Here is a 27,691-nt window from a genome sequence, read left to right as displayed (position 1 = left end):
TGAGAGGTCAAGAAGCATAAGATAGAGGAATGATCAGAGATTATCCATCAGTGTGACTAAAGCAGTTTCTGTGCTGTAGCTGGGCCTGAACCCTGATTAAAACAGGTCTAGATAATCCGTTTCATCCAGTGACCTTAGGAGCTGGAGGGCCACCACTTTCTCCACAAACTTACCCATAAAGGGAGACAGGATGAAAGTTCTTCAATTAACTGGATCCAGGGAAGGCTTCTTGAGGAAGCATTGACCAAAGCTTCCTTGCTGGTCCAGACAATCAGGAAGTGCATGGGTTCAATAATCAAGTCAATAAGACATCAGCCAATAGTGTCAGATAATGGGAGGAGGATAAACCTTAAAAAATGAATTTACTGCAATTTTCAGGATACTGTAGTTTCAAAACTACTTGGCCTTTCAGGTTGATTTTTTGCAGGTGTACTCAGTACACAGCTGCAATGAGGACTTCCAATTTGCAGCACTTTCCTTCAAGTTGTTGAAAAAATATAAAAGTCCAAAATTGGTATTTAACAAGTTTTGCCAAATTTTTGCTATCTTTGATGCCCTGTTTGATTTTGTGAGACAGGTTCAATCCTCTTCAATTTAGCACCATTAGAAAGAGCTGATTCTCTTCTTTAAAAATATATAGCTTTAATTTTAGTGTCTCTTCATATAAGGATTGAAAAAATGTCCTCAACTGTTTGTGGGCAGCCTGTGATTTCTGTACTGCACTCTTGATACACGTGCAATAAAAGTGATCCTTTTTTCAGCATTTTCTAAAATAAACAACATATTATATTATAAGACTGTTTTCAAGAAAACTTAAAAATAGGAATGTTTGTTAGGAAATGGAAGGGGGAGGCCAGGTTTCATAACAGGTTGGCCAACTTTCTTATTGGTGGACCATGTTGTTGCAAGTCAGAATTGACTTTGCTGGGGGGGGGGGGGTTCACTACACCCTTGCTACAAGTTGCAAAGAATATAGGGTTGGTTTGCATTATAACTTAGAAAGATAGCAGTGTGCACACAAGTAGAACCTGTTCTGGGTTGTGATTATTTGTTCAAACCGATGTGAATGCTCAGCAATGGATCCAGAAGGATCAGACAAATTTCCACTTTGCTCAGTTGGTCATTCAAACACATCAGATTGTCATTTACTGATATACAGTAGAAGTAAAGGTTTGGAATTAACTGAAGTGCTTCTGCCTGATCAACAGAAGTTGTTGCAAAAGCATTCTGGATAACTTTTCAATGCTATTTGCCTTCATCATGAAGCCTTATTTCTGACAAGGTTTGAATCATTGTAAAGAACCTGCTGTAACCCTTTTTCCAAAAGTGGTCATAAAGCAAAAAAAGTGCTTAAGAGTGCTGGATGACACACTAGCAGGCTGGCTAAAGACCATTACAACCAAAATATTTGTGCCAGGTCAGAAACTGTGTCCATCTTGTGAAAAAGAAGTCAATAACAGAGCTGCTGATTCTTCATCATTTTCAACATCGGCAGATGGTGAACATATCGATATTTCAGGCAATCTTAACAAAAGTTTGAATTGTATTGCTGTTTCTCCATTACAATTCAGAAAAGTCAGCAAGCGTGATATATGAGCCTATACCAAGCACAAAATCAGGTGAGTGAAAAATACTTTTAGCAGTCATATTGCAGTTGCTGGTGCGTTTGACCCGAATGAGTTTGAAACCTAAGCTACTAGTCAGAAATGTGACAATGTGCTGATTATAATAATGCTAAATGAGCTGAATAACAAAGTTCAAGTATCAAAAGGTAGTACAGAAAAAATGCAAATACTAACGTTGGCACCAAAAAGCTGGTCTATTGAAAGAACAGCTTCAGAATTCATGTTTTCAACAAGAATGATTAAAAGAGCACAAACTCTGAAAACAGTTTGTGGAATTCTGTGCAAACCAGACAAGAAGGAAGGCAAAGTGTTATCAGAAGTGTTCTTTATTTATTATTATCATTTATTATATTTATTATATATTGTTATTGTTTATTATTTTTTATTTTTAAAAAATGCTACTTATTGAAAAAAGAATCACTTTTACTGCACTTGTATCAAGGGTGCAGTGGAAAAATCACAGCCTGCCTGCAAACTGTTGAGGACATTTTTTTCAATCCTTATATGAAGAGACATATAAGAAACAATATATTCTTTAATAAGAGGATCTGCTCTTTCTAATGGTGCTAAATTGAAGAGGATTGAACCTGTCTCACAAGATCAAACAGAGCATCAAAGATAGCAAAAATTTGGCAAAACCATTAAATACCAATTTTGGACTCTTATATTTTTTCAACAACTTGAAGGAAAGTGCTGCAAATTGCAAGTCCTCATTGCAGCTGTGTACTGAGTACACCTGCCAAAAATCAACCTGAAAGGCCAAGTAGTTTTGAAACTACAGCACCCTGACAATGGCAGTAAATTCATTTTAGGGGTTTTTTTTGGCAAGGCTTGAGCCTGAACCATGTAAAAAGTAAGAGGACTGGGTACATGGGGTGTTGCCAGTTTATAAACCCTTGCAAGGTGTGCAGGTTCTCCAAATATCTCCAACATACTACTGAAACTGCCATGTTTACAGTTTCTGGAAGTTGGCGCAAAATGTCATTTGTGCTGACTCAGCATTTTGCAACCCTTTACTTGAGATCTTCTAGTACTCCCAATTTTTAATCTTTTGAACTAAAATTTTGCACTGCATAGTTTTATATCATAAAGAAACTATGTGCCAAATGTCATCAAAATATAAGATGGTAAAGTGGGGATTATCTTTAAAATTGATCCACTTGACACGGAATAATTCCTTTATAATATTTGCATAACTATACATTTTATCTAGGCACCCTGGTGGCTCAGTGGTTACAATACAGTTTTGCAGGCTAATTTTACCCACAGTCTGAATGTGGTCCTGACAGGATTTGAAGATGACTCAGCCCCTTTTGAGGTTGGTAAAATGTTGTAAGCTGCCCCAAGTCTTCGGAGCGGGTGGCATATAAATCTAATAAAATAAATTTTTAAAAAATGAGGACCCAGATTATTGGGAGCAATATGCTGATATTATAAATTGCTGACAGAGTGCTATAAAGCACTATGGAGTGGTATACAAGCCTAAGTGCTATTCCTATTGCTATTCTAATCATATAAATTTGGTCAGAGGATAGAAGTCATCAGGTCTCAGGGAAACCACACAATTAATTAATTAATTAATTAATTAATTAATTAATTTGACATGACCACCAATCTCAAATGTATACATGACTCTGAATGGCCAGAAATGATTAAAAACAAGGTGAAATTAATTATAAACAGGTCCTGGGGTTATAACATATTTGGGATGGGTGTTTTTGGTGTCACTAAGTGATACAGTCATGAGCTTTATGATTGCATTGCCTTAGTGATGACAATCTCATTCACTTGCCATTGCAACCCAAAGATTACCGTATTTTTCAGAGTATAAGATGCACATTAGTTTTTGGGAGGAAAATAGGGGGGGAAATTTGCTTATCAGATATTCATCCGGCTAGCATCCTTAGTCTGGCCAACTCCAGCATATTATTTTATCCCTTGGTTAGGGTTTAAAAAACTCTTATTCAGAGCAAATAACAATGAAAGAGCTTACAAACCAATAAGAGCTGGAAATATCATTAGCACCTGGTTAGGGCTGGAAAGAAACATTCTAAGCAACTAGAGCAATGAAAAAAAAAAAACCCTACAAAGACAGAGTTTGGAAAACATTCTTTGCAGAGAGTAACAATGAAAGAGCTTGCAAGTGGCTAAGAGCTGGGAACATTGTTAGCCTCTGGTTAGAAAGAGGAAAGGAACATTTGGAGCAAATTAGAGCAATGAAAAAAACTCTGCAAAGACTTAGAGCTTGGAAAACATTCTTCACAGAGAGTAACAAGGAAAATGCTTGCAAGCCGGTAAGAGCTGGGAAGATTGTTAGCAGCTACTTAGGACTGGGAAAAAAAACCTTTCGGGGGGGGGGGAGGGAGCTACATTCAGAGTATAAGTCGCACCCAAATTTTCAGCTTCCTCTGTCACTCCGAAAAATATGGTACTTGTAACAGGACAGATAGATACAACTGGGGGAAAATGGTCCTGCAAGCAATCTGACCCCATGAAGAGTTTTATAAATAACTACCAGATTTTAAATTGAATCTGGCAGCTTGATGACAACCAATGCAGCTGAATAAAAATGCCCATACTTCTCTATATATATGGGGATGGAGGGGTTTCATAGTGAATGATGAAGACAATAATTTGCTTTGATTCCCATTATATTTATCAGGAAAGAGATGGTTTTAGGGGCCTAGGCTGTATCTGTGGTCTATCTGGCTTTCCAGTTGGTGCTAATTTTATGGGAAGATATTGGAACTTAATTAATATGGAAACTGGCAGAGCCAGTGTGTTGTTGATCCCTTGGTGGTGACAGTAAGATTATGACTGGACAGTAAAGCTTCCCATTTAGGCTCATCAATAAATCATAATCTCCAGGCCCTTATCCAATTGTCAATTAAATTTGGAAAAATATTCCTAAAAATTAGTTGATTAGTTTGCAGAGAAAAATGAAATCTAAAACAAAACAAATGATAAATTTGAGACTTACCGTATTTTTCGGTGCATAAGACGCACCTTTTTCCTCCCTACAATAGGCTGAAAATTAGGGTGTATCTTATACACCGAATGTAGCTTTTTTCCCCAGCCCTAACTAGCTGCTAATGATTTTCCCAGCTCTTACCTTGCAGGCTCTTTCATTGTTTCTCTCTGCAAAGAATGTTTTACAAGCCCTAAGTCTTTGCAGGGTTTGTTTCATTACTCTAACTTGCTCTGAGCAAGTTTCTTTCTAGCCCTAACCAGGTGCTAACGATGATCCCAGCTTTTACCCACTTGCAAGCTCTTTCACTATTACTCTCTGCAAAGAATGTTCTCCAAGCCCAAAGTCTTTGCAGGGTTTTTTCCATTGCTCTATTTCCAATGTAAGGAAGATTTGAGGAAGGCTACGCACCTGGGATTGGCTGGGGTGTCAGTTCAGATGGGGGCGGCTAGCTTTCCACCAGGTTCTTTTCTTTTAAAGAGAGAGAGAGAAAAAGGAGGTGGGCAAATAACAAACTTCTCTAGAGAAAGAAATGTGTATCTCCCATCAATTGCAGTGTAAAGAGAAATACAGAAAGAAAGACAGACTTACACTGCAATTGATGGGAGATACACATTTTTTTTTCTCTAGAGAAGCTGGTTATTTGCCCGTCCTCTTCTCTCTCTCTCTCTCTCTCTCTCTCTCTCTCTCTCTCTCTCTCTCTCTCAAAGAAAAGAACCTGGTGGAAAGCTAGCAGCCCCCAGCCAAACGCACACTCCAGCCAATCCCAGGTGTGTAGCCTTTCTCAGATCTTCCTCAGCTGGGCTTGGCTTCCCACTCATGGCTGCTATGTCTTCAGAGCCTGGAGCTGTCATGCAGTTGCAGAGCGATGCCAGCTCTAAGTCCAGCTAGAGCAGAAGGGGATGTGAATCTGAACCGTGTGGTGGGTGGGTATTGGTGGTGGAGACCCAGGAGTAGAGCCGAGTCTGGCATGACTGGTGGAGGAATTCTGGGAGTTGAAGTCCACAAGTCTTTAAGCTGTCAATTTTGAAGACACCTGAGTTAGAGATTAGGAGTGCAAAGGTCTTCAAACCTAGCAAGTTTAAGGCTTGTGGACTTCTTTTTTAAAAAAAATAAAATTTTATTGATTTTAAAATATAGAATATAAAACACACACACAATATACAACAAGTGCTCAGTGATTGGTGCACATCACCAGACAACATTCGTACCCCTACACCAGAATAGGGGCATATTTTATATGTACCATTTTAACTCAAGAGCAATACAGTGGTACCTCGGTTCTCGACCACAATTCGTTCTGGAAGTGTGGTTGAGAACCGATTTGGTTGAGAACTGAAACAATTTAAGATAAATTGCCCTCCTCAGTTGTCTCTCCCTCTAGCTTGCCTGTTTCTGTCTCTGTGTGTGTCTCTCTCTCTGTAACTTGCCAGCTTCGTCTTCAGTTCTCTTGCTCTCTCTCTCTCTCTCTCTCTCTCTCTCTGTAGCTTGCCGGCTTCCGTCTTCAGTTCTCTTGCTTGCCCCTGGCTCGCTCTCTCTCTCTCTCTCTCTCTCTCTCTCTCTGTAGCTTGCCGGCTTCCGGCTTCAGTTCTCTTGCTCGCCCCTGGCTCTCTCTCTCTCTCTCTCTCTGTAGCTTGCCGGCTTCCAGCTTCAGTTCTCTTGCTTGCCCCTGGCTCTCTCTCTTTCTCTCTGTAGTTTGCCGGCTTCTGTCTTCAGCTCTCTAGACTGTTCGAGTTCCAAATATTTGTTCGGATTCCAGGGCAAAAGTTTCTTGAATTTCCTGGTCGAATACCGATTTGTTCGAACTGAGAAGCGTTCAAAAACCGAGGTACCACTGTATATCTATTATAAAGTGATTCCAATTTATTCCTTGTAGCTTGGTCTCGAATTCTACTAACCATATATTGTCTTACTTTGTCCCATCATCCCATCAGTTGTTGCAAATCAGTTTCATTAACTGAGTTCATACTCTTGTCCATAATCTCAAATTGAATATGATCCACGATGTACCGGTACCGATTTTGTGTTGTCCATTTTGTCGCATCCTTCCAACCCAAGACTGTTACCACCTGAGCGCTTTCTATCGCTGCTTGTTTTATTTCTCTAAATTCTCCCATCACATTGCTTTTAACTAATACATCCATTTCCTTTGTAATTGTCCATCGTATATTTAACATCCTATTAATATCCTCTTGCACTTTCCCCCAGAAGTTCTGCACTACTGGGCATTCTCAAAGCATATGCATAAACACTTTATCTTGACACCTATGCCAACAAGTATTTTTAACATTCTGCTGCAAATATGCAAGTTGAACGGGTGTGTGATACCACTTATGTAATATTTTCCTTCTCATTTCCCTAACCCTTGTATTCTTAATTTTCCTTATATTCTCCACTATATTTTTCATCTCTTGCACATCTACTTGTAATTTACTCTGCCACTATTTAGTCAATCCTTGGATCACATACCCATCTGAGTGCACTAACATCTTATATATACTTGCTTGCACCTTGGTACCCTCACTTTTTTCTCTTATTATTTTCTCTAACTCTATCTCCTCCCTAAATAGTGTTCTTTATTCTCCCTTTCATTCAGATATTTGCATATTGCATTTATTTGTAGCCATCTTTCCTTACCCAACCACCATTCTATATGATTTCTACTTGGCCTCTATCTTAGTTATCCCTCTTCCCTTCAACTCTCCTATAACCTCTATTTATTACATATAACGATGGTAGTTTTGATTTATATAATCCTATTTTTCCGTGCCATTTTTCCCAAATTTCCATAGTCCCTTTCAGGTGACCTATTAATTTATCTAGATCGCTCTTATTCCACCTTATAAAAATTAATTCTCTATTCTTCATCCTATTAATCTCTTTTTCCAATTTCACCCATTTATTTTCAGATAATTGCAATTCCATTAATCTTTCAATTTGAAATGCTTCTCTATACAACTCAAAAGAAGGAATTCCTCATCCACCCTTTTTTCATTAGCTATTAGCCACTTCTTCCTTACTCTCGGTCTTTTATCTTCTTCAACCCAATAATTAAGTTTTTTGTCCCATTCCCTGAACTTTGATACTGATAAACCCCCTGGCAATACCTGAAACAGGTACATCATCTTGAGACCTATCATCATTTTTAATGCTTTTATTTTGGCGTTTCTCCTTAACTTTTCTCCTTAACTTTTCCAGCTCCTCATCTGTTTTAACATTTTTCTTCATATTTGACTATAATTAACCTCCTCAATTTTCACTGGATTACTCAATAACCAAATTCCCAAGTATTAATTTTCTTTAGTCTTAACTTCAGCCCTGATTCTTTCCTAACACATAACCTCTGATTTTTCCATATTGAGTGATAATCCCAATTCTTGTTGCAAAATATTTCTTATACCTTTAATCATCTCCATCGGGGTCTGGGTCAGTATATTTGCATCATCTGCAAATAGGTTTAATTTCATTTCTAATTTCCCTATTTTACATCCTACCCAAGTGTTATCTTGTCTTATCTTATTAGCTAACGTCTCTATTGCTATTACAAATAACATTGGCGATAATGGGAATCCCTGCTTGGTGCCGTTTTGAATTTTAATTCTCTGTGTTCTTCACTCATATATGCTTCATTCCCTTTATAAATCTCTTTTATAGTTCCACAAAATTTGTCCCCTATATTTAATTCCTTATATAATTTATATAAATAACTGTGGTTAACTTGATCAAAAGCTTTATACAGATCTAATTTCAAAATTCCCAATTTCCTTTTAGTAACAGTAGTATGGTGTATCACATTTATTACATTTCTGATTGGTTTCCTTATCTTCCTACCCTTCACAAACTCATATTGATCCTCTTCAATTATTTTTGGTAAGATATTTTCAAGTCTGTTTGCCAATATCTTCATAAATATTTTATAATCTTGGTTGATCTTCGGGATGGTAACAATCTCTGAAATCGTCCATGTCTATGGAATATCATGAGTTTGCAGTATATTATTAAACAGTTTCCCCAAATGTGGCAACAATTCATTCATATAGGTTTTATAAAATTCTCCTGTAAGCCCATCTGGGCCTGGTGCTTTGGCTTGTTTTAACCCTTTAATTACTCTAGCAATTTCATCTTGTGTAATTTCTGCATTCAATATTTGTTTATCTTCTTCACTTACTATTTTCCCAACATTAAGGACTTCTATATTTACCTGCTCTTCTTTATACAAATCCTCATAATATTTCCTCATTATCTTCTCTAGCTGCTGTTTACCATATCTACTCCACTAGGGTCTCTATTCCACTAGAGTCTCTCAATGCTAATATACATGATTATTCTTTCCTCTTCTTCAAATATTTTGCCATTTGCTGCATTGATTTTGTCCCCAACTCAATATTTTTTGTTGCATTATCATTCTCATTTGATTGGATCTTATCAAACAATTTCAATTGTTTCCTTTTAAATTTCAACAGGATATGCCATTCCCTGCTCTTAATTAATTTCAAATGCTCTTGTATCAAGTCTATTTCCCTTATATTGCTCTTCCTTTCTCTACCCTCCTCTTTCTTATATCTACTTACATACATATCCATTGTCCCCTCATATAAGCCTTACATGCATTCCACACAATTGATTGTTGAATATCATTTACATCATTAATTCTAAAATATTCACATAACTCTGTATGCAGTTTATTTTTATCTTGTTCGTTAGAAGTTATCACTGCATTACATCTCCAAATTCTTTGATTACATTCCTGACCTATTTCCAGTTCTGTCAATAGTGGGGCATGATCTGGCAACCAAATACTTTTTATATCTACTTTTAAAACTTGTATATCGCCCATTCTATTCATTAATATATAATCAATACAACTAAATGTATTATATCTTGCTGAAGAATAAGTACCTCTATTTGGTATGTCTGCATGGAGATCCATCATATTAAGTCTATTTAAATGTAACATCCTACTATTTCCAATACCACTGTCCAAGGCCATAACAATGTCTATTTGCCTCTTTGGATTTCTACGTGGAATACTCCAATGAACTTATTCTATGTCATCAAAAAAATTGAACGCCGTTCACTTTCATCCAGTCAAAAAGTGCTTCAGCTAATTTCAAGCCTGGAACAAAATCTGGTCTGAATCCATGCAAACTTTCTTCTCCTTTGACGATCCTCCAGATTAGTAAGCGTATAATTATACTGCTTATATTCATCGGCTTGGCTTTTAAATTGTTTCTCTAATTTTTGAATTTTATCAGCTGACTCTTCTGCTCCTTTTTTAACTATTTCAATATCTTCAGCAAAGCTTCCCAGCAACCCTTCCACTTGCTTAAATCTTTCTTCAAAGCATCCAATTATTTGAAGCAGTTTATGTAATTTCACTTCCTCCCGAGGCTCGGGTCTCATCCCTCCGCCATTTTTTCCTTTGTTTTAAAGTCTGTACTCATGATAGTGAAAGTAAGTCTGCCTTCCCCTGAGCTGTATATCTTGGATTCTCTTCGAACTTCTGTAATTGCTATACAACTCTGCTTATCTTTAAAGGAGATTTATGATGTTTTGGGGAATGTTTTCCAATTTTTCAAATATTTATATCGGAGCTTCCTGTAGGAGCATCTACAGCTGTCTGTGACCCATGCGTAATGAGGCTTGTGGACTTCAACTCCCATTTCTGAACTAGCATGACTGGTGGAGGAATTCTGGGAATTGAAGTCCGCAAGTCTTGAAGTTGTCAAGTTTGAAGTTTGCAAAAGGTGTACATGGTTTTTAAAAGTATATATGGTTTTTAAAAGCATACATGGTTCTAAAAAGTATACACAGTTTTAAAAGGTATACATGTTGTAAAAAGTATTCTGCTACACCGGTATTTTATTAAACAATGTAATACTACACCATTTGGTTCAAAATTCTTTTTTCTTTGTTTTTCTCCTCTAAAATCTAGGTGTGTCTTATAAACCAGTGTATCTTATACACCAAAAAATACAGTACATTTCTATGTTCAGGGATTAAATTTTAAATTCAGAGCATCTTCATTGTACCATTTTAAATTAACAAATATATGATGGATCACATGGGAGGTGATATATGGAGGATGCCACAGGTTTGATGCTTTCTCCACTCTTTTTTAACATCTGTACTAGATGAGATACTCATCACTATTAGATGAGGTACCACCACTATGCTAATGATAACTAATTATATATCTCCCTTCTAGATGAAGTGAATGATGCAATAGATGTTTTTTCATAGTGTCTGGAGATTTGGGGGGCCTGAAGGGAGAAAAACAGACTTCATCTGAATCTTGATAAGATGGAATAGATATAAGTGAGCCCCTCTGTATCCAGGAGTTTATCATCTTTGGTTTTGAATGGATTTACACTATCCAAGACAGATCTGATGCATAACTTCGTGGTCTTCAAGTCACAGCTCCTGCTTTCCACTAATTCACTCATGTCTTAGTCATCTTCCGTTTGAGACTACTACAATGTACTCTATATGGGACTATTCTTGGAAAGCATCTGAAAACTTTAGGTTTATTACATTAGCTATATTGGGTAGCCAAAGAAAGGCACATGTAACACTGTGCTCCACAAACTGCATTGGGTGCCAGTTTGCTTCTGGATCCAATTCAACATGTTGGATATGACCTATAAAGCCCTACATGGAATGAGGCCAGGATACCTATAGAACCTGCTTCATCCCATCACATTAACTCATCCCACCCTCTCAAGCAGACAGATATGTTGCAGACCCCATCTGTTAAAAAATTCTGGTGGTCTACAGAAAGAGCCTTCTCTGACATTTCTCTTTCCCAGGAATTTTTTTTCTTCACTTCGATCACATATGCAATATAATATAACATCAATCTTAAAATACAATACAATAATAAAAATTTTAAATTGGGTATTTATAATCTGTCCAGTGCTACCTCCTGTACTTTTAACATCTGGATAAAAGATAATTATTCAAATTTCTTATATGCATTTTAAAAGCTATTAACTAATACAATTTCTTTTAGCTGCTTCTTTTCTTATTACATCTGATCATTAAGGCCGTCATGCTTCAATCTCCTCAATATATCCTTAATCTCAATTTCATATATATTTCTTACCAATACTTTTATTGTAATTACCCTTTAAAAAAAGAAAAGAAAGAAACCAGAATTCCCAATCATAACTAAGTCTTAAATTTTATCTAACTGTTATAGGGATCTAACATATACCAATTCAAAAGGGGAGAAAAATCCAAATAATTTATCCTAAATGTCCCAATTAGCCCAATTAATAACAATTCCTCTTAGTAAGTAAATTAAAAAATTAAGAAGAAAAGAAAAGAAAAAGGAAATAAAAAGAGAGGAAGAAGGAAGGATAAGCAAAAAACCCTTTCTCTTCTTCTTCCATGTATCTGTTTTATTCTGAAATCATCACACCCCATTTATCACTGTAAGCCCAGTGGAATCCTCATGCCCTATTCTAATATGTCACAGTAAACCCAGTGAAATAATCCTGCCCTATTCTAAAAAAACCCGTGAATTCATCATGCCCTAATCTAATAAATCACTGTAAGCCCAGTGGAATCCTCATGCCCTATTCTAATATGTCACTGTAAACCCAGTGGAATCATTGTGCCCTAATCTATAAAATTATCTGAGAAACCTATTGGAATCATCAGTAAAACCTACTCCATTTTATGGGAAAATAAATCAAATAAAAATCTCATACCTAATTATAATACATTGTAACCCCAGTAGAGACAGCATGTCCTTATTTTTATCAATCTAATTTATAACTTTCTCTTAACTCATAAAAAAGTTCTAAAATATGAATGATAATCCATCTATATTACTTAAATACTATAGTTCTATAACTTCAATAATCAATATTTCCCACTATCATTAATAAGTTTCCTTAAAATTGAAAATCATCTAATATAGTTATTATTTTCTATCTTCTTAATTTTATATCTCAGTAAAACATAATTCATCCACATATAAAATTATCCTAATTTTTGCTTATCTTATAATTAAACCTTTATACCTTTCCCCCTCACCTCTCTCCCATTAATATCAGAAGTAATAAAAATATTAATATCATGCTAATATTAATATCCAAAATAATCATAGCCATTTTCAATTTTCATTGTTCAATTATTATTCTATTATTCCATTTTTCATTTCCATTTTCCATATCATAACACATCTTAGATATAAAGCTCAATTAATACTCCTGTATCTTACTCATTAATTCCCCTTCTAAATTTCATTCATATCCCACAATCTATGTTCAATCTCTTCTCAATATAATTTCCCTATATTAAATTCCAAATAACTTTATAATTCATCATTTAATTCCCATACATCTCACTCATCATTTTACAAAAATTAATTCTAATTTCTAATTTTACAATAATCACAATCTTCTTCCTCTTCAGAAATTCTGCTGCCATTCCATATTTTCTCATTTGCAAATTTATTCCAAATTACAAAGACTCTTTCTGGTAATAATATCCATTGTATGATTGTCCTCAAATTCTTCTTCTCATGTTTAATTTATTCTAATATTTTTTGCCAACTCTGTTGCCATATCTATATCAGCCAGTTCAAATACTTCTTCTCACAAAAGGGGCAGGGTCAAATGGCCGTGGCAGCACGGAGGTCCCCCTCTCACTTGGGGGGGCCTGAATCCCCACCGTTCAGGGGTTCTGGTTCTTTTGAACTGGGCCCGAACCTCCCTGAAGGAGAGGTAATGCAGGGGGAAGCTACCAGGGGTCTGGTTAGGGGTTGGCATATCCCACCAGATGTACTGGCCTAGTCTCACACCAGTGGTGGTGCAAAGCCGGCCAGGCAGCCAGGCCTGAGTGGGCACCAGCCACGAAGACAATGCAACACAGGGATTGGAGCAGAGTGGTAACACCTGGGAAGAGTACTTTTTAAGCAATGGCGAGGTGAAGGAAAAATTAAGCGGTGTGCTGGTGAGTGATTGTGGCCAAAAAAGGATTGGAAATGTTTTTGTTTTTATTTTTCACAATGGAGCTAACTGCTGGAAATGGGAGAGGAAGCGGCTATTTAGCGGTGTGAATTACGGTGGCTTCGAGTTTTGCATATTCTGCATATTTTTGCATATTGCCCAAGTTTGGACTATTTAAAAGAAAGCAGATTCAAAGATTCTGAATTTGGACTGTTTAAGCATTAGATCCCCCCCTTTAAGAAGTTGGTTTTTTATTATGCAACAAAGAGAATCAAATATGGAATTAAATATGGAACTAAAAATGCTAGAACCATGGAGAGATGAGAGCTTGCTACGGATAGATGAAAGTTTGTTATCTACTGCCATCTACTGGCTGGAGGAATCATTACAAGGACAATTCGTTTCATATGCTCAGCAGATGCTAGCCTTGGTCATGGATTTTATCTGTCTTGGTCATGAGTTTGGAATGTGTTTATTTTGTGTTTACCTTTGAGAATGGAGGAAGCTAACATCTGTTTGCAACAAAAACTTTCGTGGCATTTCTCTTTCCCAATGGAATATTCTTCTCCCAAAAGTGAGACAGGCCCCGCATTTCTGGCCATTTGGGAGTTAAAAATGGCCCTGCAGGGGGAACCCAAAGGAGCATACAGTAGGATTGGGTGCTGCCTTGAGAATCTACCCTTTGCCTTTGTCAACTAATTTTATTAGGTTCTCTTGACTCATTATTTTTTTATAATTTTTAAATTTATATTTTAACATTTTAATTTTAACATTGTTTTATATTTCGATACTTTATCCTACACTACCCAGAGTCCCTCTTTGAGGGTAATGGGCAATATTAAATATAAAAATAAACTTTTAAGTGGAAGAGACACTGGATTTTCATTAGAAAATAAATCATATTTTATTTCTAATCATAAAAACAATGAATTGCAATATGAAACCTTTGGGTAAAATTTCATTTCTGCTTTTAAAAACTTAAGATAAAAAAGTTAAATAATCCTAAACTAGCAGATCTGGTAAATCATTTTTGTTGCCTCTTGTTTGATCTTTTTAACAATGGATATCCAGCATATCAAATTTATTTTATAAGCCTGTACTATGCCTTGTATTTTTCTCTTTTGGAGGGGGGGCAATTGCATTCTTTTTACATTTCTAATATATTGAATAATGTTTTGGTTAAGGTCATAGAGCTGTATATATCGGTGTGCACGTGCCCTTTGGAAAACAAGGTCGACGCCGTCATAAACATCATGGCCATAAGCGTCATAGACGAAGAAGAGAAAAGGAGACTGATAGAGAAGATGGACGGGAATCTCCTTCTTATGGTAAGAACTTTGTTAACACTACTTTTATAATTAATCTAAAATTGATTTGTGCTTGTCTGTAATAAGCCTTGTGACAAGATGAGCAGCAAAATTTAATAAATAAAAATAAAAAATGTAATTCAGTTAAAAAACAGCTTTTCTAGTTTCCTAAATGTCTGATGTACAACATGATATGTCTTCCTGCAACAGATTGTCTCATTATTGCTTTCTTCCAAGAGGGGTAGAGCTAGGCTCCAAGTATATGAGTTTAAGACCACCTAGTGATGTATTTGGATTGGATAAACGCCTGTCCCGGGCCCACCAGAGATCATCCATTAGCGTGACCAAAGCAGTTTCCGTGTTATAGCCGGGCCTGAATTCTGACTGTTGAGGGCCTAGATGGAGTGACTTCTTCCAAGGACCACTGGAGCTGGAGTGACACCACCTTCTCAGCAACCTTCCACATAAAGGGAAGGTTGGAGACTGGACTGTGGTTATTGAGTATGGCAGGGTCCAGGGAAAGCCTCTTGAGGATGGGGCACACAAGTACCTCCTTGTAGGGAGCCGGAAAGGAGCCCCCATCAAAGAAGCATTGACAATCTCCTGAACCCAGCTCCATGTCACCTCCCTGCTGACCGAAACCAGCTAGGAGGGACACGGGTCCAGCAAACAGGTGGCGGAACTCACCGCTCCAATGGCCTTGTCCACTTTATCAGGTGTCACCAGGTCAAACTCCTCCCAGACAGATGGATTAAGATGGCCCCTGTCATCTCGACTGACTCATTGTCAGCTGACACTGTGTTCCAATTGGATTCCGCTGATGCAATCAAGGTAGCATGATACACGCATCTTGCCATCTTGAGCACCCCTTTATAAGTCTTAATATGAGCTCTTAAAAGTGTCCGATCAGATTTAGATTTACTTTTTCTCCAGCGCTTCTCTGGATGTCTCTTCTGGCACTTCAACACCTGGAGTTCCTCGGTAAACCAAGGAGCTCTCCTGGGTCTGCTGCCACCTTGGCAGCCTGGCTTTGTCAGCCTCAAAGCCCTTTAAAAGCCAGCAGGGGGAGGAAAAAGAGATGAAAGAGAGTGGAGGCTGCTCCAGTGCCTTCCCGACTAACAGAGCCTGGGCAGCGAGACCATCAGAGGCTCCCAATAAACAGGGCAGATTCAATGAGGCCATTAGACTAGGCATAGAGGCAGCAGTCAGGGCCATGGAGGGCACCTCTAGCCTGACCCTGATCAGACCTAACTGCAGTGATAACGCCCTTCCTGCCTCGACACATGAAGAAGGGGAGGAATACTTTCACTTGCACTTTCAGATCACAGAGAAAGAGGAGAGAAAGCTAGTGCTCCTTACAGTTTGTATTTTTTGAATTCAAGGAGGTGGGGCAGATATTACTGGCAACTTATGCCCCGATCCTTCCCCTTTAATTTTCAGAGCGTTGGTATGCTCCACTTACTGCCTTATTGCAGCCCGCTGCAGCCAATTTTGCTGCCATTGATTTCACCGCTGCAGGGCCTCTGAGCTGTTTGGCGGCACAATTTTCTTCTGTCAACCGCTGTGGGGGCAGGGGGTGCAATCTGGGCAGCAGCGGCCAAGGCTCGGCCCCCTCGCCAGACCCATCTTCTTTCGGCACTGGCCCCGCTCGGGGAGGAGCCTTCTTTGGCCATGGGCGAGCCTCCAGATCCGGAGGCACAAAGCAGCCTGATGGATGGGTAGCTACCCGCCCGCAGCAGCAAAGGGGGCTGACGGTTTGGGCGTCCTAACAATGACGGGCAAGCCAGAGGGATATCCCAGGAGCTGCTCCTCTGCTTTCGGGATGCCGAGCCGCTGGGGCGTCGGCATGTAATAGAGGCAGTGCTTTACAAGGAAGCGCTTGGAGCAGTTCAAGGCAAGGAAGCGGAGGGTTCAAATGGCTTTTTTTCTTCATGAGGGAAATCAGGCCTAGTGACCCCCACCCACCCTTTTCTTTCTCTCTTCAGCCTGGGACACCTGATTTCGCCGCCAATGGGCCTCTCAGCTGTTGGGCGGCCGTTGCTGCCCAGATTGTGCCTCCTGCAACTGCAGCAGCTGACAGAAGACACAAGGGCTGCCAGACAGCTGAGAGGCCCAGCGGTGGCAAGATCTGTGGCAGCGGCAGGGGTCCCGTGAGCCGCCAAACAGCTGAGGCAGCGGCAAAATCAGCGGCGGTGGCAGTAGCAGGTACGTGTGGGCCACCGAGCAGGAAGCATCTCTAGTTAGGTGTTCTGGGTTGCAGCAGTGCTGCGACAGGAGGTAGGGGATAGAGCTCCGTCCCTGAACCTCTGAACTTCTTCTCGGAGGCCGCTATTTGCGGTCCGATCAGGCTCGGAAGGCCCAGTCTTAGAAAAGGGGTCTCCTGGATTCAGAAGGGCTAATTGCCATGGCCCCAACAGAAAGGGATTGCCCTGCAGCTCCGGCAAGAACAACTGAGACTCAGCAATGGCAAGCTCTCGGCCATAGCAGCGCGCACACGCAGAAGATAGGAGAAACATTATAAAAGAAGTCAAATAAAGCAGATCAACAGAGAAGAAGAAAAGGTAAAAGGAAAGCGAAAAGCATTGAACTAGATACCATAAGATCAATTCTATAAGGAAAGATTTTGAAATAAGGCAAACATAGAGAAGTTTAAAAGAATTTAAAGCCAGCACGAGTGGAAAATTACTAACCGGAACTTGATTACTTGTGGCCACACTGTAAGAACAAAGGAACAAAGAAGCTGTGTAAACTCCATTAACATTTCTCTTTTCCCTATATTTTTGATAATCCTAACCCTGGAAAGAACTAAAAACTAAGAACTTAAAAAAATACTTCAATTAAGACTTAGGGGTTGAGGATTTCTACTGCATGATTTTTTACAAACCAAAGTAAAGGGAAATTGTCCTGGAACATAAACAGTTAACCGTGTGATCTTAAAGAGACAGTATGAAAGAAACCACAATGTGAAATACAAATAGAAAGACAAATGGACTAAAATAATAAATGTGGAATAATAGATTTGAAAACTAAGAATTGACTACATGATGCTACAAAGTAATTGAAACAATACTATTAGAATAAAAAGAGAAATTTTCAAATTGGTGGATTAATTCAAGAGTCTCTTAAACTATATCTGGATTACTTTGATTTTACAATGGAATAATTTGGACACTGTAATTGGACTTTTGATTTGGAATACCTGTGAAGCCAGAGGATTAATTTGAAAGTGACTGAAATAAAACTTGGACAGAATTTTTATCTTATTGGATTACAATTTATAAATAGAAGATATTTGCTATTACTTGTGTGAGTCTGTTTGACTCTTTGTTTATATTGGAATAAATTCAAAATTTAAAGACTAAACCAAAGAAGAAAGAAGTAAGTAAGAAAGAAAATCTGATATCAACATTTCCACAATGAATACATAGTGAACTTTCTTTACATATTTTGGGGGTTTTTTTCTCTTGTAGTCTGTTAAAGTATAAAATGAACTGCTAAGTTTTTTTATTTTCTCCCTCTTGGTTCAGTATACCCCCAACTCCTAACAACTTAATTGTTTTGGATTCTGTTTTAGATATTGTGATTTAACATTATTATAATACAACATATTTTTTTTATTCTTTCTTTTTCATATATTCATATATATATTAACTGACTCATTACAAATATACTGATAGATATTAGAGTTTTTAATTTAGAAGTGTCTCTAAGCTGCAATAATTAATTATAATTTGATATATAAACTTCTTAATTAAGGTTTGATTTTATTTTTTTACTGTATTTGTTTAACTGCTTTGTACTTTTCAACTTTCTGCACTTGGTACTTTGTACCTTTCAATTACTTTGTTTTCTTTATTATTGTGATTTCATATATTTGAATAGGTTATATCTAATTAATTATAAAACAGTTAGATAAATTAGGTTGCATAACAAAATCCTGAATAATTACTCTTATACTTAAAGTTTTTTACTCCGTTTATGCTGATAAACGAATTGTAGTTTCTTATTTCATTTATATTTTAACTAAATATTAGTATTAAGTTTATTATATAGATATATCTAGCTAATCAATTGATGTTTTAATAATTAACTTGGTTAAAAATTACTTGGTACATTATATAGAAAAATATTCAAGTTATTAAGTACATGCCATTTTGGAAGTATATTAATCTTAGAGGTTTGAGAAAGTCTTTTAGGATGTCAAGCACATCAACGATAATCAAAACCACAAAAAAACAGACCTCAGCTCCATCCTCAACTCCACAAGAATCCCCATTGCCATCCCCACTACAACAAAGGGTGCTAACAACTATGTTGGCCAAGGACAAGGAGAAAAGCTCAGCCCAGCCAACTCTCCAGACTATCCAAGATTCCTTGGCAGTTATTTAAGACTTCATGCAGAAAACTCAAATTTCTATTGAAACAAATAGAAAAGAAGCAAGAAAACATCATGAAGATATAAAAACAGAAGTGGGAGACCTAAAAGTAGAAATGGGCGACTTAAAAGTTGAAGTGGGAGATGTAAAAGAAAGCATGAAGGTAATGGATGGAAAAATAGAAGTTATACAACAAGCCCTAAAAGACAATGAACAACTAATGAAAACAGTGGAAGGAAAGATGGAGAAAGCAGAACAGAAAATTGATGACTTTGAAGAACATTTTTAATCAACAGAGAACTTGGCGAAGCAATAACTCACTTAGAGTTACAATGTGCCTTACATGGACTGAGATTTCAAAATGTAATTGAAGAAAAAGATGAAGATTTAAGCTCAAAAATGGCAGAAATAATAGGAGAGATCTTACAAATGGACCCTCAAGACCTGATAAAAGAAATTGATGAAATTTACAGAGTTCAAACTAGCTATGCTAGAAAGCACAATTTATCACGGGAGGTGCATGTTAAGTTCATCAGGAAGACAATCAGAGATGATATCTTAAAATGGACAAGAAATGAAAGCCTGAACTATAAAGAAAAAGATATTATAATACTAAAACAAGTTCCAAAAAGAGTGAGGGAAAGCCGGAGGGAATATTATTTCCCTACTAGAATATTAATTAAAGAAAAATAACTTTCCATTGGCTTATCCCTGAAGGTCTCTCCCTATATCGGCAAAGTGCTAGAATAAAGTTGGAGAATGTTGAGGAAGCTAGGGTGTTTTATGAAGAAAGTGCTCTGAACAGGTCTGATCAACCACGTAAAGAAATTAAGGATAAAGAAGAGGAGCAGGGGGCAACCGGCAAAGAGAGGGAGGAAATGCAAGGCGCCAGAAGAAAACATACACAGAGACAACAAGAATTGGTATTAAGCAGCAGACTGCGAGAACCTTTCAGATCACAGAGAAGGAGAGAGAAAGTCGAAATGCAGATTTTAAGTTTACAATGGGGATTACTATATATAATGTGAAGAGCAAAGGAAACAAAGAAATGTCAGGATGATGCAGCAATGCAAGCAAAAAAGTACTTGAGGAAACATAGGATTTAAGAACCATAATTTGTCCATAACCTACACCCAGCTGATCCCTCCAAGAGTGGCAAGACCTCCGGAGCCCTCAGAGCCCTTCCTCAAGCTCTCCAGAGCCCCGATGCCCAGCTGATCCCCCCAAGAGCAGCGAGACTAGGTGGCTCCCCCCAGAACCTCCGGATCATGCCCAGCAGAGCCCCGACACCCAGCTGATCCCTCCACAGAGTAGTGAGGGCATCTGGACTCCCCCTGAGCCCCTGGATCAAGCCTTCTCAGAGCCCCGACGCCCAGTCAACTACCCCCCCTCAAAGCACCAAGGGATTCCCCTCCAGCCCCAACGCTACTTGTATGGACCCCAGGGAGCTGACTGGTCGCCATTACAAGCAAACAAACCACATGGCCGACCAAGGACAAAAGAGATCAGTGACCAGAACCTGGTAGAACCAACTAGAAACCTCCAACCCCTACATAAACGTATCCTGAACTCACCAGCACCCCCCCCCAACCAAGCTACACACACACACGTTCTCCTAGAGGAAAGTAGAAGAAGAAGGGGGAAAAAAGAAAAGAAACAAGCAACAAATAACAACTACAGTATTTCAAAATAACTAACAGCAAATATAGGGTTTGGAGTCATCCACGGAGCCCTACACGAGTACCGGCTACATACCCAGCACCCAGCAGATGGGAGAGGCTCCCCAGAAAAGACGCCTGGACCCCCTCTTGAGCCCTGCCTTCACACCCAGCAGCCAGCCAACGCGGGTAGCTGAAGTTGCCAGGAGCCCCACCTGAGGGCCACAATCAACATCCTGCACCCCTGATGCCAAAGGAAGACTGTCAGAGCCTCCTCTATCCCCTGACATCACACCCAGCGCCCAACTATTGCCGGAGCTCGAGTTACAGCGCAAAACGCCCAGAACCCAACCCACCCGGTACCCACAAACAGATTTCCAAACCTCACCCCTGAGACCATGCCGTCCAAGAAAAACCCCCAAATAAACCAAGTAAATGTTTCTGATAACATTTGCGTTATATGCAACATCAATATAAATATGCAAGAAGGACTTATAAAATGCCATTCCTGCAAAAAATTAGCTCACCACACCTGCCTCAGCATCAATAAGTATGTCGCCACTTTTCTTCAAGACAATCCTTCATTCTACTACTTCTGCCCATACTGTACTCCCAAACCAGACTCCTTTGACAATTTGTCCAATGTAATCTTAACTGCAGTCTCTAAAACCCAACAATCATACACACAAAGCATGGAACCACGGATCGCCTCCATAGAAAAAAACATCCAAGACCTTATAAATGCTAAAACACCAAAACAAATACCATGCACCACCCCTCCACCACCACTTTACACCCAACCTAGGCCACCAAAACCTCTACTCCAAACCCTACTACTGACATCTCTACTCTGATGAAGGATGCCATGGAACGGGAACAAAAATGTCATAACGCCGTCCTTTTTGGCCTAGAGGAAAATGGGGAAACCGATCTAACAAATATATGTAGCATCATCCACAACCATCACCCCCAATCAATTGCCCCTGAAGATATCTTAGAGGTCTCTAGAAACAGACCTGTACTAAAGTACAGCGATGGATCAATGGCTCACCGATTGTGCAGAATAGTCTGCAAAAACGAAACTACCAAACAACATTTCATTAAGACCATGAACTCCATCGCCAGAAATAATGCCAAATACAACAAAATCAGATCCAGACCAGACTTAACACTACTCCAACGCATCCGCTCTCGGGAACTACAGGCCGAACGCAGGAGATGTTGTGACCAAGCTGAAACTAACTTTTACATCGACTACCACTCTGATTGCATCAGGACCAAAACTCACAACCCTCCTTTCATCTTCAAACCCACTGTCCCTCCTCAACCATCCCACATGTCTCCACCCACCATCCCTCATCTACAAACGGACCTCCCCAGCACTTCAAGCAACAAATAGGAAAGCGCGCCTCTTATTACCTCATTTCAATCCAATTTCAACTCAATTCAATCTCACTCCTGAACACAAATTCAATCTCAAATGTAAACTAATCAATGCAAGAAGTATAATCAACAAGTTGTCTGAATTCCTCCTCCTACTTGACACCAACTTATTTGACATAACCGTTGTTTGTGAAACATGGCTGAATTCTTCCTATCATGACTCCTTCATCACACAAAGTAAGTACCTGGTTTTCCGATCTGACCGTGAATCCCGCAGAGGGGGTGGTGTAGCCATATTCTACAAAAGCTCACTCAATCGAAAAAACATTCAAGTTGCACATGATCTTATCCTCCCTGAAAGCCTAGTTTGTGACATTTCCCTCAACACTACACTCCGTTTCCTACTGTGCTACAGAGCTCCAAACTACGACATTATCCATGCAACTAAACTAACCTCCCTCCTAACTTGGGCAACCTCCTGCCCCCATCCCATTATCTTCCTCGGTGACCTCAACCTACCACACATCAATTGGTCACTAAATGAATGCTCCACTGAACCTATACATACCGCCATCTATAACGCCGTCACCAGCCTAGGACTGGAACATTTAGTATCAAACAACACCAGACTCAACAACTGTCTCGACCTCATATTCTGCAACAGCAAAAGTGCTATCTATGGACTGCACACAAAAGAACCATTCTCCAACAGCGACCACAGTACGATCAACTTCAACCTCAACCTACATCATCTAAACACTCAGCAGAATAACGTGGCTCCTAAGTACAATTTTACGAAAGCCAACTATGATCTCATAGATGCCAATCTCTCAATCCTTAACTGGTAATCCTTGTTCTCTAACTGCATCACCACTGATGATCTCCACTGCATCACCACTGATGATCTCTACAATATGTTCTTACTCCAAATCAAAAGGCTTATGTGCCACTCACTTCTTCCAGAGGTAAATGAAAAAAATAACATACCTGTCTCGATAAAGAAACTACAAACCAAAAAAAGATCCCTCTGGCGTAGAAACAAAAAAAGCCCAGTAACCAACTTTAAAGTCCGCTACAAAAGCATATGCCAACGAATAAAAGCAGAATGCCTCAACTATCACAGCAAACAAGAGGAAAGCCTCCTTCGCACCAAGTCTAACCGAGCGTTCTATAACTTCGTCAACAACAAACTCAATGACTCCAGACCTATTCCACCACTCGTAAGACCAATAACAAACAATACCATGATGACCCATCCAAAGCTAACCTCTTCAACTCTTTCTTTGGTTCTGTTTTTGTTAACAGTAATGGCTCATCCCCCATCTTCGCAAATCGCACCTCAAACTCACTAAAAAACCTAACCCAAATTGTCTTCACTATAGACTGCATCAAACAAGCAATCTGTGATATCAAACCTTCCCTATCTGCCGGACCAGACGGTTTCTGTGCATACTTCCTAAGGAAACTTTCTTCAGCTCTAGCTGAACCCCTAAGCATTATCTTCCAAAAATCCTTCAGGACCAGCACGCTCCCCAAGCTGTGGTCAAAAGCATTAGTCATCCCCATTTTCAAAAAAGGAGACCCATCACTAGTTGACAACTACAGACCAATATCTCTTTGATGCATCACTTGCAAAATCATGGAATCAATTATAAATCGATCAATCACCCTTTACTTAGAATCTAATAACCTACTCTCAAACAAGCAATTTGGATTCAGAAAGAAACTATCCTGCAACCAACAACTACTTCACTGCAAAAACATTTGGACTACCCACCTAGATCAAGGAAAATCCATTGATGCAATCTAGATTGACTTTTGCAAAGCCTTTGACTCAGTGGTCCACGACAAACTACTCCTAAAACTCAAATCCTATGGCATCTCAGGACTCCTCCACAAGTGGATTACTGCATTCCTGTCAAACAGGCAACAAATTGTCAAAATTGGAAGCGCCATTTCCACCCCGTCCCTGTCAAAAGCGGTGTTCCCCAGGGAAGCATACTAGGTCCTACTCTCTTCATTCTCTACATCAATGACCTTTGTGACCATATCGAAAGAAACTGTGTTCTTTTGCCGATGACGTAAAACTTTTCAACACCACTGACAAATCACTCACTCTCCAAAAAGACCACGACTTTGTCTTAGACTGGTCTAACACCTGGCAACTTCAAATATCAACCAACAAATGCTCTACCCTCCACATCGGCAAAAAGAATCCAAACCTCATATACAAACTGAATAAACAAACTCTCACAGCCAACCCACACACAGTAAAAGACCTTGGAATACTAATATCAAATGACCTAAGTGCTAAAGCCCACTACAACAATATCGCCAAAAAGGCCTCTAGAATTGTTGAAACCTGGTCCTACGTAGCTTCTGCTCTGGCAATCTCACTCTACTCACAAGAGCCTACAAAACTTTTGCCAGACTCACCCTTGACTACTGCTCATCTGTCTGGAACCTATACCACATCTCAGACATTAACACCCTTGAAAACGTCCAAAGATATTTCACCAGAAGAGCCCTTCATTCCTCCACTCGAAATAGAATATCCTACGAAAATAGATTAACAATCCTGGGTCTAGAAAGCCTAGAACTACGGTGCCTAAAACACGATCTAAGTATTGCCCATAAGATCATATGCTGCAACGTCCTACTGATCAATGACTACTTCAGCTTCAACCACAACAACACAAGAGCACGCAACAGATTCAAACTTAATATGAACCGCTCCAAACTTGACTGTAAAAAATGACTTTAACAATCAAGTTGTTAAGCAAATGACGTTAATATTTTTAGATGCTAAAAAAGCATTTGATAATGTTAATTGGACTTTTATGAAACTGCAATTAAACAAGATGAATGTTGGTACAATTTTTTTAAAAATCATTGACACTATATACTCAACCCAATCAGCCAAAATTATTTTAAATAATGAACAAACAGAAAGGTTAGAAATATATAGAGGAGTCAGACAGGGCTGCCCCATCTTACAATTGTTATTTATTTTAACATTAGAAACATTGTTAATAAAAATAAGAGCCGACAATGACATCCAAGGACTAGAGATTAAAAAAGAATTTTACAAAGCTCAGGCATTTGCCGATGACGTAGTCTTTATAATTGAAGACCCTTTGACTTCAATATCAAAATTAATAGACCTAATAGAAGATTATGGGAAAGTAGCAGGTTTGAAAATTAATAAGAAAAAGACACAATTACTAACAAAAAATATGACAGACTTACAGAAAAACCAACTAGAAAAGTTGACAAGTATGAAAATAACAAAGAAAGTAAAATATTTAGGAATTTGAATTACAGCTAAAACTATATCATTAAAGAATGATAACCATGAGAAATTGCTAGGTCAAATTAAGAAAGATTTAGAAATATGGAATAATTTACAACTAACATTACTTGGAAGAATTTCTACAATAAAAATGAATATTCTTCCCAAAGTACTGTTTTTATTCCAGGTAATTCCAATTAACCCAGGAGAATTTTTTTTTTAAAGAATTGATTACAAAAGATTACAAAAAAAATTATATGGCAAAGAAAAAAAAAGAATGAAACAAAGTGCATTAGAAGATTTGAAGGTGAGGGGTGGGCTCACCCTTCCAAACTGGAAGTTATATTATCAAGCAGCAACCTTATCTTGGATAAAAGAATGGTTAACTTTGGAAAATATAAGACTATTAAATCTCGAAGGACACAATTTAATGTTAGGATGGCATGCCTTTATTTGGTATGATAAGTGCAAACAACATTCTTATTTTAAGAGACATGCAATTAGAAAGGCCTTATTAAATCAATGGAATGCAATAAGGAAAAATCATTTCTTAGTAATGCCAGAATGGATTTCTCCAATAGAAGCTATATGTCCCCCAAACCTATTACAAGAATGTAAAATATGGAAGTACAGGGACGTACTAGATAGCCAATTGAAACTAAAAATGAGACAAGAATTACAACAAGCTGGTGTAGTAATGGATTGGTGGCAGTATGCACAGATTAAATCCAGATATCAAAAAGATGTAAGAACATATATATTTAAGAAAGATAATAATATACAAGAGAAAATATTGATCAAAAACCAAGGAAAATTGATTGGGAAGGTATATAAATACTTGATTAACTATAGGATGATAGGCTGGATTTTAAAAGATAATATGATTAGTTGGCGTAAAAATTTAGGAAAAGAAATAGATTTAGATACATGGGAAAAGGTCTGGACATACAACTGGAAAATAACCAAATCAGTCTCTTTTAAAGAAAATCAAATAAAGATGTTCTATAGATGGCATTTGCCACCTAATAGAATTTCAGAGATGTTCCCAAATTCATCCCCTAACTGTTGGAAATGTAAAAAAGAAATTGGTACATATTTTCATTTATGGTGGACATGTCCAAAAGCAACGAACTATTGGAACAAGGTGGAAAGATGGCTAAGAGAAATAACAGAACAAGAAATTAGGAAAACTCCAGAATTGCACAAAAATGGAAAGAAACGGAAATCCCCAAGGATGATGAGGTTCTTAGTAAGATTATGGAATGCGCAGAATTAGATATGATGACGAGGCGGTTGAATAATCAAGTAGAAACAGAATTCTATAAAACTTGGCAAAAGGTTTATTGTTGGTGGAATAAAAGGAATGCTTAAAGAGGTTGAAGTAAAGAGTTCAATAGTTAAATTTATTAGATAGAATAGATTGCACAAAGATATTTTATAGAAATGTTTACTTTTCTGAATTGATCTAAACTATAATTAATCTTTCTTTTTTGTATTAAGAAGACTTCAATACTGAGTGGAGCAAATGTAGCTCCTTTTTATGTTATGTCTTATGTTTTGTTTATTTTATGTTTGTGTGTCATGTTATGTATTTTACTTTGAAAATAATAAAAATATTATTAAAAAAAGGAAGTATCTCTTTTTTAATTAATATTTTTATTGATTTTTATAATATAAAACACACACACAACATATAACATATAACATGTGCTCAGTGATCCCACCAAACAATCAATCATATCCCACCACCAGTTGGGGGTATTTTTTGTATAAATCATTTAAATCCAAGAGTGAAATATTTCTTTACATATTATAGAGTGATTCCAACTTGTTTCTTACAGTTTGATCTCGGATCCTACTCGCCATATATCGTCTTACCTTGTCCCATCGCCCCATCAGCTGTTGCAAATCAATTTCATTAATCAAATTCATCCTTTTATCCATAATCTCGAATTGAATGTGGTTCACCATATACCTATACCAATTTTGCACTGTCCATTTTGTCGCATCTTTCCACCCCAAAACTATTACTGCCTAAGCGCTTTCTATCGCTGCTTGTTTTATTTCTCTATATTCTCCCATCTCACTACTTTTTACTAACACTGCCATTTCCTTAGTAATC

At 38.1% G+C, this 27,691-nt stretch overlaps 1 protein-coding gene across 7 annotated transcripts in view; it reads left to right on the top strand.

Annotated features, from left to right (window-relative positions):
• Window positions 1-27,691, top strand: part of SLC4A7 (solute carrier family 4 member 7) — a 275,999-nt gene that overhangs the window by 91,020 nt on the left and 157,288 nt on the right. For all 7 annotated transcript variants that reach the window (XM_070727282.1, XM_070727278.1, XM_070727280.1 and 4 more), the window contains one exon: window positions 14,738-14,881. In XM_070727282.1, coding sequence (XP_070583383.1) covers window positions 14,738-14,881 — 144 coding nt within the window. The remainder of the gene's footprint in view (window positions 1-14,737; window positions 14,882-27,691) is intronic.

Source organism: Erythrolamprus reginae, chromosome Z (genome assembly GCF_031021105.1).
Source record: "Erythrolamprus reginae isolate rEryReg1 chromosome Z, rEryReg1.hap1, whole genome shotgun sequence".
In the NCBI taxonomy this organism is placed as follows: domain Eukaryota; kingdom Metazoa; phylum Chordata; class Lepidosauria; order Squamata; family Dipsadidae; genus Erythrolamprus; species Erythrolamprus reginae.
The sequence above is the reverse complement of the archived record's forward strand: the minus strand, read 5'-3'. Positions and strand labels throughout refer to the sequence as shown.